This window comes from Neomonachus schauinslandi, chromosome 3 (genome assembly GCF_002201575.2).
Source record: "Neomonachus schauinslandi chromosome 3, ASM220157v2, whole genome shotgun sequence".
NCBI lineage: Eukaryota > Metazoa > Chordata > Mammalia > Carnivora > Phocidae > Neomonachus > Neomonachus schauinslandi.
In genome coordinates this window covers 80412382-80426535 of record NC_058405.1, presented here as the reverse complement: position 1 = coordinate 80426535, position 14154 = coordinate 80412382, and the positions used below count along the sequence as shown (strand labels likewise).

Sequence of the window (14154 nt, the reverse complement as noted above, 5' to 3'; positions counted from 1 at the left end):
ACCAGTATGGCACTGGCACAAAAATAGACTTATAGATCAATGGAACTGAATAGAGAGCCCAGAAATAAAGCCATGCTTGTATGATCAATTAATCTATGACAGGGGAGATACAGTGGGGAAAAGACCATCTCTTCAATAAATGGTGCTGGGAAAACTGGACAGCTGCATTGCAGAAGAATGTAACTGGACCACTTTTTTATACCATGCACAAAAAGAAACAAAATTAAATTTCTAAATGTGAGACCTAAAACCATAAAAGTCCTAGATAAAACATAGACAGTAATCTCTTTGACATCGGCTTTAGCAATATTTTTCTAGATATGTCTCCTCAGGTAAAGGAAATAAAAGCAAAAATAACATATTTGGGACTACACCAAAATAAAAAACTTCTGCACAATGAAGGAAATCATCAACAAAACAAAAAGGCAACCTACTGAATGGGAGAAGATAGTTACAAATGATATATCTGATGAAGGGTTAATATTCAAAATATATAAAGAACTTAACACCAGGAATGTGTAGTTTTAACCCTTGAAATTTATTTTAGGTATGGGAAGTTAAAAGTTCAAAGATCAACTTAAAAGTTTTTTTAACGGGTGAATATTTTTCCTTATTATTTAAGTAGCATATACCTCATATATTCCTAGTTAAATGGAAACTAAGTTAACCAATAATGATTATAAATATCTTGATTGCATCACATGGCTTCCATTATACTTTCAAAATTACCCTTTTTTTTCTTTATTTGAGAGAGAGAGAAAGCACAAGCGGGGACGGGGAGGGGAGAGGAAGAGGGAGAAGCAGACTCTTTGCCAAGCAGGGAGCCCAATGTGGGGCTTGATCCCAGGACCCTGGGATCATGACCTGAGCCGAAGGCAGATGTTTAACCAACTGAACCACCTAGGCACCTCAAAATTACCTTTTGAATTTGTGTTATTTAAGTGGAAAAATCATATATTTTATTTTAGAATATTTATAATCTTCATATTAATATTCAGAAGTGAAACTAAATTCTAAAATATAACAGCTTAATGGACACCTTGAGACTGTTCATAAAAATCAAAGATCTTGGGGCACCTGGCTGGCTCAGTTCGTAGAGCATGTGACTCTTGATCTCGGGGTCATGAGTTCAAACCCCACATTGGTCATAGAACTCACTAAAAAAAAATTCATATATTGTACATACATAAACACTGACCTTGGGCTTCTGGCCCTCGCTATTGTTTAGTATATGTGGTTGAGTCCCTTTGCTCAAGTTTGCAGACTTTGGTTGTAAAATAAATAAAATAAAACCTAAATCCAGAGTATTGTACCATAGAGCTAATTGTAATTACTAAGTACATTGGAATTTCATTTTTTCCACAGGATGAAGGCTGGGGAGAAGAAGCTAAAGTAGAATTTTTGAAAATGGTAAATAACAAGGCTGTTTTAATGAAAGTTTTTAGAGAAGAAGATGGTGTGCTAATTGTAGATCTTCAGAAACCACCAACAAATAAAATAAGCAGTGATATGCCTGTGTCTCTTAGAGATGCATTAGTTTTTATGGAGTTAGCAAGGTAGGTAACTTATTAAAACAAATACTTTTGAGATTATAGTTCTAAATTGGAATAACAGTTTACCTTTAAAAACTATGGACTGACTCTAAAGTGAATGTAATCTAAGAGGTTAAAAATATTGCTACCAGAGTTTTCTAAGTACAGTTGTCTGAAAACTGCATTCAGATAATTTAAGAAAATAGAGAAATTAAGGTAACTCAAAAAAAACTATTTGTAGATACTGAACATTTTTTAGACTCTTCATAACTTCACAAACACCTCCACTAGGGTTTTGAGAATTATAGTTTAACAATTCCTGACTTAAATTTTCTAACCTTTGGAATAAGTTCATGATCACCATTCTGTATTTAATGTGTGAATCTAGAATAAAGTTTCTTCCTCCACCCCCATCACTGATGAACAAAGTAAGATGACTAACGATAGAGACAGTGAAAGATACTTTTTGTCCTGAGTGATGAGATGACTCTAGAAGTTACCCAAGTAGGTCTCATTGTGGAAAAATAAAAGTAGTATTAGAGCTGGATGGAGTCACACAAACCCCTCAGGTGGCCTTACTGAGTGCTACCATAGTCCATGGTTGTCAATTCCTGAAAGGAGAGAGACTTTGAGTAGAAGATACAGGCCTGGCTCAAAAATGTCCCAACACAAATTCAAAGGTCAATTACTGATTTTTGAGACTTGACATCTTATTTAACCTGGTTTGATAATTGGAGACAATACCAAGAAATGTATTAGAAAAGAAATTGAAAAGCGAATACCCTTGGTAGATAAATCAGTAAGTCCTTTCTTCAGACCAAGCTGCTGAGAGAAGAAAGAATTTAAGAAAATGGCATGCTTATGCTTTTGATTGTGCTTTTAATCAGGTTTAGGTCGCAATCACCAAGAAGCCACTCTGAAAAGAATATGACTTTATACTATCACCCACCTATTTTGCCTAAAGAAATGACAGATCTTTCAGTTATGGTTTGTCATATAAATAGTCCTGCCGATTTCTATCTTCAGTTGGTAAGTATTTAGTATTCCTTTGAGACAAAGTATTTTTTCAAATTTTAAGTAGAAATGTATAATGGGAATGAATACCCAGTATGAATTTTAGAGCAAACAAACCACTGTCAACCTTCTGTAAATTTACGTTTCTTAGCTGCAACTATAAATGAGAAATTCACATGATTCATTGTAAATTGAAGGAACTCTTCATCATGCAAATTAGTGAAATATGGAAGGAAAGGACAGTGAAGGATACCTAATATATGTGTTTCTTGCCACCTTATGAAATCTAGAGAGTAGGAAAGCGCATAGACCTGACATCAGAATACTATGAGAAGGTATCTCATTGTGGTTTTGATTTGTATCTCCCTGATGCCAAGTGATGTGGAGCATTTTTTCATGTGTCTTTTGGCCATTTGGATGTCTTCTTTGGAGAAATGTCTATTCTTGTCTTCTGCCCATTTCTTGATTGGATTATTTGTTCTTTGGGTGTTGAGTTTGATAAGTTCTTTATAGATTTTGGATACTAGCCCTTTATCTGATAGGTCATTTGCAAAAATCTTCTCCTATTCTGTCAGTTGTCTTTTGGTTTTGTTGACTGTTTCCTTTGCTGTGCAAAACCTTTTTATTTTGGTGGAGTCCCAGTAGTTCATTTTTGCCTTTGTTTCCCTTGCCTTTGGAGACCTGTCTAGCAAGAGTTGCTGCAGCCAAAGTCAAAGAGGTTTCTGCCTGTGTTTTCCTCTAGGATTTTGATGGATTCCTGTCTCACATTTAGGTCTTTCATCCATTTTGAGTCTATTTTTCTGTATGGTGTAAGGAAATGGTCCAGTTTCATTCTTCTGCTTGTGGCTGTCCAATTTTCCCAACACCATTTGTTGAAGAGACTCTCCTTTTTCCATTGGATATTCTTTCTTTTGTCAAAGATTAGTTGACCATAGAGTAGAGGGTCCATTTCTGGGTTTTCTATTCTGATCTGTGTGTCTGTTTTTTTTGCCAGTACCATTCTGTCTTGATGATTACAGCTTTGTAATAGACCACCTCACACCAGTCAGAATGGCTAAAATTAACAAGTCAGGAAACAACAGATGTTGGCGGGGAACTCTCCTATGCTGTTGGTGGGAATGCAAGCTGGTGCATCCACTGTGGAAAACAATATGGAGGTTCCTCAAAAAGTTGAAAGTAGAGCTACCCTATTACCCAGCAATTGCACTACTGGGTATTTACCCCAAAGATACAAATGTAGTAATCCGAAGGGGCACCTGCACCCCAATGTTTATAGCAGCAACGTCCACAATAGCCTAACTATGGAAAGAACCCAGACGTCCATCCACAGATGAGTGGATAAAGAAGATGTGATATATATATATATATACATACACACACACACAATGGAATATTACTCAGCCATCAAAAAAATGTTAGCTTGCCATTTGCAACAACATGGATGGAACTAGAGGGTATTATGCTAAGCAAAATAAGTCAATCAGAGAAAGACAAGTATCATATGATTTCATGGATATATGGAATTTAAGAACAAAACAGGAGCATAGGGCAAGAGAGGGAAAAACAAAACAAGACGAAATCAGGGAGAAAATCATAAGAGACTCTTAATCATAGGATTAAGGGTTGCTGGAGGGGGCGGGTAGTGTAATGGGTGATGGACAATAGGGAGAGCATGTGATGTAATGAGCCCTGGGTATTATATAAGACTGATGAATCACAGGCCTGTACCTCTGAAACCAATAATGCATTATATGTTAATTAATTGAATTTAAATTAAATGTTTAAAAAAGAATGCTGTGAGAAAACCTGTTTCTGACAGTGGACGTCTGAGAATTTACACATTATTACTAGGTAATTTTCTGAATTTGAACACAAAATAAATTCAGATCAAAGGCATTTCATATTAAATTTTGGATGTGGACTGATGGGTTTGTTTAGATAGCTACTAACAATGAGTTCATCCTTCTTGATCTCTTTGTGTCTGTGCTTCATATGAATTAACTCATTCTAAAGGCCATAATGAGTGAATAATTCATTAATCTTCATAACAGTCCTATGAAAAAGATAATAGTATTTTCATGTAGATACGAGAATCTAGCCAAAGGGATAAAGCAACTTGCCTGAGGTCACACAGCTACAGAATGGAAGAGCCAGGATTGAACTGGGCAGTGTAACTTCATTCAGAGCCTGTCATCTTAATCACTGTACCACACTATAAGGGCTCCCCGGATAAGTTGTGGAAGTCTGCTTATTTGGCACTAAGTAAGGACTTGCATATATTTCTTTCACTGAATTTTTTTTTACAGTGCCTTTTATTTAAATTGAAGTAAAACATATATAAAATGTCTTATATCTCATTTTAGCCATTAAATGTACAGTTCAGTACCAATAAATACTCAGTGTTGTGCAACCATTGCCATTATTCATCTCTAGAACTGTTCATTATCCCAAACAGCTCTGTAACATTAAACAATTCCCCATTTCCCCCCTCCCACAGCCTCTCATAACCTGTCCTACTTTCTTTTTCTGTGAATTTATCTATTCTAGGTACCTCTTAAGTGGAAATAGAATATCTGTATCTGCCTTATTTCACTTAGCATAATATTTACATATTGTAGCATGTATTAGAATTTCATTCTTTTTCATGACTAATATTTGTCTGTATATACTATATTTTGTTTACCCATTCATCTGTTGATGGACACTTGGATTGTTTAAACCTTTTGACTGCTGTGAATAATGCTGCTATAAACATGGGGGTACAAGTGTCTATTTGGGTCTCTGCTTTCACTGAAAGTTCTTTTGGGTATATACCTAGTTCTGGAATTGCTGGCTAATATTATAATTCTGTTTAACTTTTGAAGAACTACCAAACTGTTTTCCACAGTGCCGCACCATTTTGTATTTCCATTAACAATGCATAAGAGTTCCAGTTTTTCCACATCCTCACCAGCACTTTTTTTTTTTAAATAGCCATTTTAAGGGTATGAAGTTGTATATCGTTATGGATTTGATTTGCATTTCCCGCATGGCTAGTATTGTTGAATACATTTTTTTCACGTGTGTATTTATTAGTCATTTATAAAATTTCTTTGGAGAAATACCTATTCCAGTCCTTTCACCAGTTTTGAATTGGATTATTTTATATCAATCCTTTATCAGATATATAATTTTCAGATATTTTCTTCCATTCTGTGGGTTGCCTTTTTACTCTCTTGATAGCATTCTTTGATCCATAAAACTTTTTAACTTGATAAAGTCCAGTTTATTTTTTCTTTTGTTGCCTGTGCTTTTGTGTCATAGCCAAGAAATCATTGCTGAATCTAACATTATGAAGTTTCTCCCCTATGTTTTCTTCTAAGAGTTTTATAGTTTTTAGCTCTTAAACTTTGGTCTTTGATTCACTTTGAGTTAATTTTTGTATATGGTATGAGAGAAGGGTCCAATTTCATTCTTTTCCACGTGAATGTCCACTTTTCTCAGCACCATTTGTTGAAAAGATGGTCTTTTCTCCATTGAATGGTCTGGGCATGCTTGTTAACCATATATGTGAAGGTTTATTTCTGGGATGTCTATTTTATTCCATCGGTCTATCTGTCCTTATGCCAGTAGCACACTGTTTTGATTACTATAGCTTCGTAGCAAGTTTTGAAATCAGGATGTGTGAGCCCTCCAACTTTGTTCTTTCTCAAGATTTTTTGGCAGTTTGGGGCCCCTGAGATTTCATATGACTTTGAGAATGGGTTTTTCTATTCTGCCTGAAACATCACTGGAATTTTAATGGGATTGCATTGAATTGTAGATTGTTTTGGGTAGTATTGTCAACAGTATTAGGTCTTCCAGTCCATGAATGTGGGATGTCTTTCCTCTTATTTTGCCTTCTTTCATTTCTTTCAGCAGTCTGATATGGTGTATAAGTATACAAGTCTGTTCCTTCCTTGTTTAAGTTTATTCCTAAGTGTATTCTTTTTTTTTTCTGGTATTGTAGAAGGAATTGTTACTTTCCAGTTTAGATTGTTAATTACTGCTTTATAAAACATAACTGATTTTTCTGTCTTCATTTTAGATCCTTATAACTTCACTAACAGGTTTTTTTTGGTGAGCTTTTTAGAGTTTTATACATTATAAAATTATGTCAGCTGCAAAAAGAGATAATTTTATTTCTGACAATTGGAATGCCTTTTCTTTTTCTTATTTAGTGGCTCTGGCTATGAGTTCCAATATCTTGTTGAGTACAAGTAGAAAACTCATCTTTTTCTTCTGTCTGAGGGGGAAAAAGGATTTCTCTTTTACCATTGACTATGGTATCTGTGGGTTTTTCCCATATGGCCTTTATCATGTTGAAGAAGGTTCCTAGGAATAGTTTATTGAGTGTTTTTAACAGAAAAGAATGTTTAGTGTTGTCAAATATAGTTTTTGCATCAGTTGAGATGATCATAGTTTTTATTTTTCCTTCATTCTGTTGATGTCTACTGCATTGTTTTTATTTTATATTTTGAACCACCATTGCATTCCAGGAATCAGTCCCCCTAGATCATGATATATAATCCTTCTAATGTAACACTGAATTTGGTTTGTAAGTATTCCGTTGAGGATTTTTGTGTCAGTGTTCATAAGTGATACTAGTCTGTAGTTTTCTTGCCCTGTCTTTGTATGGCTTTAGTTTCAGGTAATGTTGACCTCTTAAAATGAGTTAGGATGAGTTTCTCCCCCCCACCCCCAGTTTTTTGGCCAAGAAGGGATCGTGTTCTTTGTTTAGGTTTTTATGTAAACTCCAGTTAATTAACATTAACATATTAGTTTCAGGTATACAATATAGTGATTCAACATTTCCATACATCATCCAGTGCTCATCACAAGTGCACTCCTTAATCCTCATCACCTATTTCACCCATCCCCCCACCCACCTCCCTTCTGGTGACCATCAGTTTGGTAGAATTCATCAGTGAAGCTGTGTGATCCAGGGCTTTTCTTTATTGGAAGTTTTTGATTACTGATTCAGTCTCCTTGCTAGATACAAGTCTGCTTAGATTTTTCTTTTCATGATTCAGTCTTGATAGGTGGGTGTTTCTAGTTATAGTAGACTCTTCTAATCCTTTTTATTTATTAAAATTAGTAGGAATTCCCTCACTTTCTTTGATTTTAGTAATTTGTGTTTTCTTTTTTTCCTTAGTCTAGTTAATGGTTTGTCAGTTTTATTAATCTTTTCAAAAACCAACCTTTGTTTTTTTTACCCATTGTATTTCTATTTTCTATCAAAGCTCTACTCTTTATTATTTTCTTCCTTTTGCTAGTTTGGGGTTTATTTTACTTTTATTTCCTTAAGTTTTATGGTTAGTTTATTTATTTATTTATTTATTTATTTATTTATTTATTTATTTATTTTTACTGTATGCATTTACAGCTATAAAGTTCCCTCTTAGCACTACTTTTGCTTCATCCCACAAGTTTGTTGTGAATTTTTTAGTTTTCTCTTAATTTCTAGTCTACTTCCATTGTGATTAGGAAAGACACTGTGTGTGTTTTCAGTCTTTTAAAATTTACTGAGGCTTGTTTTATAGCCTAACATATTGTTTATCCTGAGAATGTTCCATGTGCACTTGAGAAAAAAATGTATTCTGCTCTTGGCTTGAATGTTCTGTATATGTCTGTTACGTGTAACTGATTTGTACTGTTGTTCAAGTAATCTATTTTCTTCTTGACATTCTTTGTAGTTCTGTTTTTGAAAATGGAGCACTAAAGTCTCCTTTTATTGAAGAACTGTCCCCTTCGATTCTGTCAATGTTTGCATCCTATATTTTGGGGAGCTGATGTTTGGTGCATATGTATTTGTAATTGTTACATCTTATTGGTGAATTGACTCTCTTATCAATGTATAATGTCATTCTTTGTTTCTTGTAATATTATCTGACTTAAAGTATATTTTGTCTGATAATAGCATAGCCACTCCAGCTCTCTCTTGGTTACTGTTTGCATGGAATACATTTTCTAATTTTTCACTTTTAACCTGTGTATGTTTTTGGATCTAAAGTGAGTATCTTATAAATAGCATATAGTTGGGCCATTTTTTAAAATCCATTCTGCCAGGGCGCCTGGGTGGCTCAGTCGGTTAAGTGACTGCCTTCGGCTCAGGTCATGATCCTAGAGTCCCGGGATTGAGTCCCACATCAGGCTCCCCGCTCAGCAGGGAGTCTGCTTCTCCCTCTGACCCTCCTCCCTCTCATGCTCTCTGTCTCTCATTCTCTCTCTCGCAAATAAATAAAATCTAAAAAAAAAAAAAATCCATTCTGCCAATCTTTGCCTTTTAATTGGAGTGTTTAAACCATTTTAAAGTACTTATTAGGGGCACCTGGGTGGCTCAGTTGGTTAAGTGTCTGCCTTCAGCTCAGGTCATGATCCGAGGATCCTGGGATCGAGCCCCGCATCAGGCTGCTCCTTGTTCAGCAGGGAGTCTGCTTCTCCCTCTCTCTCTGCCTGCTGCTCCCCCTGCTTGTGCTCCCTCTCTGAAATGAATAAATCTTTAAAAAATAAATAAATAAATAAAGGACCTATTAATAGGAAAGGCTTCTGCCATTTTGCTATTTTCTGTATATCTTATAGCTTTTTTGTCTCCCATTTTCTCTATTACTTCCCTCTTTTGTGTTTAGTTGTTTTTTGGTAATGTCATTTTTTAATATTTTTGAAAAACACTGTCGGGCGCCTGGGTGGCTCAGTTGGTTGGGCGACTGCCTTCGGCTCAGGTCATGATCCTGGAGTCCCGGGATCGAGTCCCGCATCGGGCTCCCTGCTCGGCAGGGAGTCTGCTTCTCCCTCTGACCCTCCCCCTCTCATGCTCTCTCTATCTCATTCTCTCTCTCAAATAAATAAATAAAATCTTAAAAAAAAAAAAAAAAGAAAAACACTGTCATAAAAACATAATAAATTTTACCATCTAACCATTTTTAAATGTATAGTTCAGTAGTGTTAACTATACTCACATTGTTGTGCAATAGATCTATAGAACTTTTTCATCTTGCAGAACTGAAACTCTACATCTCTTGAACAAACACTCTGCATTTTCCCCTACCCCTAAGCACTGACAACCACAGTTCTATGAATTTCACTATTTTGATACTTCATATAAATGGAATCATACAGTGTTTGTCTTTGTGTGGCTGGCTAACTTCATTAGCATAATGCCCTCAAGGTTCATTCATATTGTTGTGTGAGAAGATTTCCTTCTTTAAGGCTAATATTCCATTGTATGTATATATCACATTTTATTAGTTCATTCATCCATCAGTGGACATTTGGTTTGCTTCTACCTCTTGGCTATTGTAAATAATGCTGCAGGGAACATGGGTGTGCAAATATTGTAGTTTCATGTTTTGATTACCTTATTTACTCTTGTATATAAGTTTTTTATCATTACCATAGGGATTACATATATCCTAAAGTTGTAACAATTAATATGAATTTATACCAACTTTAATTGCACAAAAACTCTATTCCTGTGCAGCTCCATTCCCCTTTTATATTATTGATGTCACAAATTAACCTTTATACATTGTGTGCTCAGTAACATATATTTATAATTTTATGCATTTATCTTTTAAATCCTAAAGAAATAGATATTATAGAAATAAATAGAAATAAAAGTGAAGTTACAAACCAAAATTAAAATAATACTGGCTTTCATATTTGTCCTTGTACTTACCTGAACCACAGATCTTCATATCTTCATGTGACTCTGAGTTACCCTCTAGCATCCTTTTATTTCTACCTGAAGGACTCCCTTTAGTGGCAGTGAACTCCCTCACCTCTTGTTTCTCTGTGAATGGCTTAATTTCTCCCTCATCTTTGAAGGATAGTTTTGCTGGATCTGTAATTCTCGGTTGATAGGGTTTTTTGTTGTTGTGTTTCAGCACTTTAAATGTATCTCCTTGTTGGGGCGCCTGGGTGTCTCATTCAGTTAAGCGGCTGCCTTAAGCAGCTCAGGTCATGATCCCAGGGTCTTGGGATCGAGCCCTGCATCAGGCTCCCTGCTCCGTGGGAAGCCTGCTTCTTCTCCCACTCCCCCTGCTTGTGTTCCCTCTCTCGCTGTGTCTCTCTGTGTCAAATAAATAAAATAAACTTAAAAAAAAATGTATCTCCTTGTTGTCTTCTGTCCTCAAAGCTTTCTTAGGAGAAATCAGCAAGTAATCTTGTTGATGATACCTTGTACATGACAAGTTACTTCTCTCTTGCTGCTTTCAAGATTCTGTCTTTGTCTTTGGTTATTGTTTGATTATAATTCATTTGAGTGAGTCCCTTTGGGTTTATCCTAGTTAGGGTTTTGTTGAGTGTATTAGTTTCATAGGGCCGTTGTAACAAAGTACCTTAAGTTGGATGGCTTGAACAACAAAACTTTATGGTCTCACAGTGATGGAGTCTAGAAGTCTAAAATCAAGGTGTTGGCAGGGTTCATTCCTTCTGAGATCTTAGAGGTAAAATCTATTCCATGTCTCTCCTCTAGATTTTGGTGGTATGCTGGTGATCTTTACCACTCATTGACTTCTGTTTCATCACCCCAGTCTCCTCGTCTTTCTTCACATGGCATTTTCTCTGTACTTGTCTGTCTCAGTTTTTTTAGTAAGGACACCAGTCATACTGAATAAAGTCTTAGTGCCTAAGACTTTATTTTACCTTGATAACCTCTGTAAAACCCAATTTTCAAATAAGGTTGCATTCTGAAGTACTTTGGGGTTAGAACTCCAACATATGTTTTGGGGAGGACACAGTTTGCAAAGCAGTCTGCTCTCTGCTCTATCAGAAATGCATGTACTTCCCACAGGCAAAATACATTCACCCCATTCCAATCATTACAGCATCAATTCTCAGTCCAAAGCCTTATATTTAAATATCATCAACCAAAAGTCTCAAATCTCATAGTCTAATTCAAGTACAGGTTAAGACTAGGGTATCACTCAAGCTGGAGCAAAATTCTTCTCTATCTCTGAATATGTGAGACCAGACAAACCTAAAACCTAGCAGGACAAATTCTATTAAATTCTTATGACTTGAGAATCATCTTCATTGGCTGGATGCTCCACCCTCCAGTCCTACTGGGTGGTGGCTTTGCCCCCTTAGCCCCGAAAGGAGCCTCACCTGTTGGAATTGAGGGGTTGTCCTCATGCTCTGGAACCCAGGAGGCTGCACCTCCTGGAACAGAGGATAAGACAGTCCTGCCTCTCAGGCCTGTGCTCTCTGGGCTCCTGGTGGCAGTGGCAGACACACCAGCCTCTGAACCACCTCCAGGGTCATTATTCCTTTTTCTTGAAAGATAACACATGTTCAGGGCTGATAGCCCTGTCAGCTCACTTCCTCCATATAAAATCCCACAAGTCCAACAGCCTTCCTTCTTCCCATCTCTGTCCCCTTAAGTTCAAGCTGGTAGTGTTTCTACTGAGATGATAGATTGGATCCACAAGTCACTTGCCCATAATCTCTTCAGCAGTGTCCAACCACACCCTTGGTGTCCTAAGTATACATTCTCATTGTTTACAATATGGATAAACTGAGAATTTCATAAATCCTTCAAGTTCTGGTTCCTTTATGTTTGGCAATTCTTTCTTTATCTCTGTCTTCTCATGTTTTATTATAAACAACAAGGAGAAACCAAGCTGCACATTCAACATTTTACTTAGAGATCTCCTCAGCTAAACATAAACGTTCTACTTTCTGTCCAACAGGACAAAATTCAGCCAAGTTCTCTACCACTTTATATCAAGGATCTCCTTTCTTCCAGTATCCAATAACATGTTCCTCATTTCTGTCTGAGATGTCACCAGAAACACCTTTAACATTCATATTTCTACCAAAATTTTTTTCCAGGCAATCTGGACTTTTTCCATTCAAGCACCTCAAAACTTCTCCTCTGCCCATTACCTAATTCTGAAGTCACACACACATTTTAGGTATTTGTTACAGCAACACCCTACTTCTCAAAACCAAAATGTGTATTCATTTCCTAGGACTGTAATAACAAAGTTACACAAATTAAGTGGCTTAAAGAACATAAATTTATTGTCCCATAGTTCTGGAATTTAGAAGTGTGAAATCAAGGTATCAGTAGGGTATTTTCCTTCTTAGGACTGTGAGTAATAATCTCTTCCATTACTTTCTCCTACTTTCTGGTGGTTAGCTGGAAATTTTTGGTGGTCTTTGACTTCTGCTGCATCACCCTCATCTCTGCCTTCATCTTCACATGCATTCTCCTGTGTTTGTCTCTGTACTAAATCTTCCTCTTTTAATAACACCAATCATATTTGATTAAGGCCTACCCTAATGACCTCATTTTAACTTGATTATCTGTTAAGACTCTGTCTCCAGGGAGTGCCTGGGTGACTCAGTCATTAAGCATCTGCCTTCGGCTCAGGTCATGATCCCAGGGTCCTGGGATCAAGCCCCACATTGGGCTCTCTGCTCAGCGGGAAGCCTGATTCTCCCTCTCCCACTCCCCTGCTTGTGTTCCTGCTCTCGCTGTCTCTCTCTGTCAAATAAATAGTCTTTAAAAAAAAAAAAAAAGACTCTCCAAATAAGGTCACATTCTCAGGTTATGACTCCAACATATCCTGGAGGTACAAGTCAACTCATAACATTGACCTTCTTGGATTTGTAGATTCATGTCTGTCGTCAAATTTGGCCCGTTTTCAGCCATTATGTCTTCAAATAATCTTTCAGCTCCTTTCTCTCTCCTTCTGGAACTCCCATAATGTGTATATTAGTATGTCTAATGGTGCCCTTGGTCTCTGTTCAAGTCCCTTAGCCTCTCTTCCTTCACTCTTTCTTTTCCCCACTTAATGATTTCAGTTGTCCTGTCTTCAAGTTCACTGATCCTTTCTTATGCTTGTTTCAGATATGCTGTTGAATCCCTCTGGTGTATTTTTCACTTCAGTTATTTTACTTTTCAGCTCCAGAATTTGTTTGATTCCTTTTTATAATTTCTGTCTCTTTGATGGTATTTTCATTTTGGTCCTTTATTGTTTTCCTGGTTTCCTCTAGTTCTTTATCCATATGTTCCTTTATTCTTTGAACATATTTAAGGCAGTTGCTCTGAAGTCTTTGTCTACTATGTCCTTTATCTGGGCTTCCTCAAGGGTGGTTTCTGTTTTGTTCCTATGAATGAGCCATGTTTTCCTTTTTCTTTGTATTTCTTCTGATTTTTTGTTGAAAACTGGTCATTTGACTATTATAATGTGGTAACTCTGAAAATAAGGTCCCCACCTCCCTGGGATTTGCTGGATTTTCTTATAGTTGAAGACTGCAGTGGTTGGTTAGTTTTGAGACTTTTTCAAATTATTTTTGCAAACTATTCCTTGCATGTGATCACTCAAGTCTCTGTTCCTTTAGCTTGTGTTCAGCAAATGTTTTGACAGAGATTTATCTGAATGCCAGGAGCTTGATTAGGTGTTTGCTTGGTTGCTATAAACCTTTGACTTTTCCATAGTTCTGACAAAGTTCATATGGCTTCTCTCTCTCTCTTTTTTTCCCCAGTGTTTCTGTAGGGGAACAAGAGCTTGGAGCTTCCTAGTATGCTATTTTGCTGATGTCATTCCTCTGTTGAATTTTTCACTTCACTTTGGTTGGA

The 14154-nt window shown here is 36.5% G+C and overlaps 1 protein-coding gene across 2 annotated transcripts in view; it reads left to right on the top strand.

The window, feature by feature from the left end:
* RNF17 (ring finger protein 17) overlaps positions 1–14154 on the top strand; it is a 146816-nt gene that overhangs the window by 46496 nt on the left and 86166 nt on the right. For both annotated transcript variants that reach the window (XM_021678204.1, XM_021678203.1), the window contains exons 14-15: positions 1366–1556; positions 2420–2561. In XM_021678204.1, coding sequence (XP_021533879.1) covers positions 1366–1556; positions 2420–2561 — 333 coding nt within the window. The remainder of the gene's footprint in view (positions 1–1365; positions 1557–2419; positions 2562–14154) is intronic.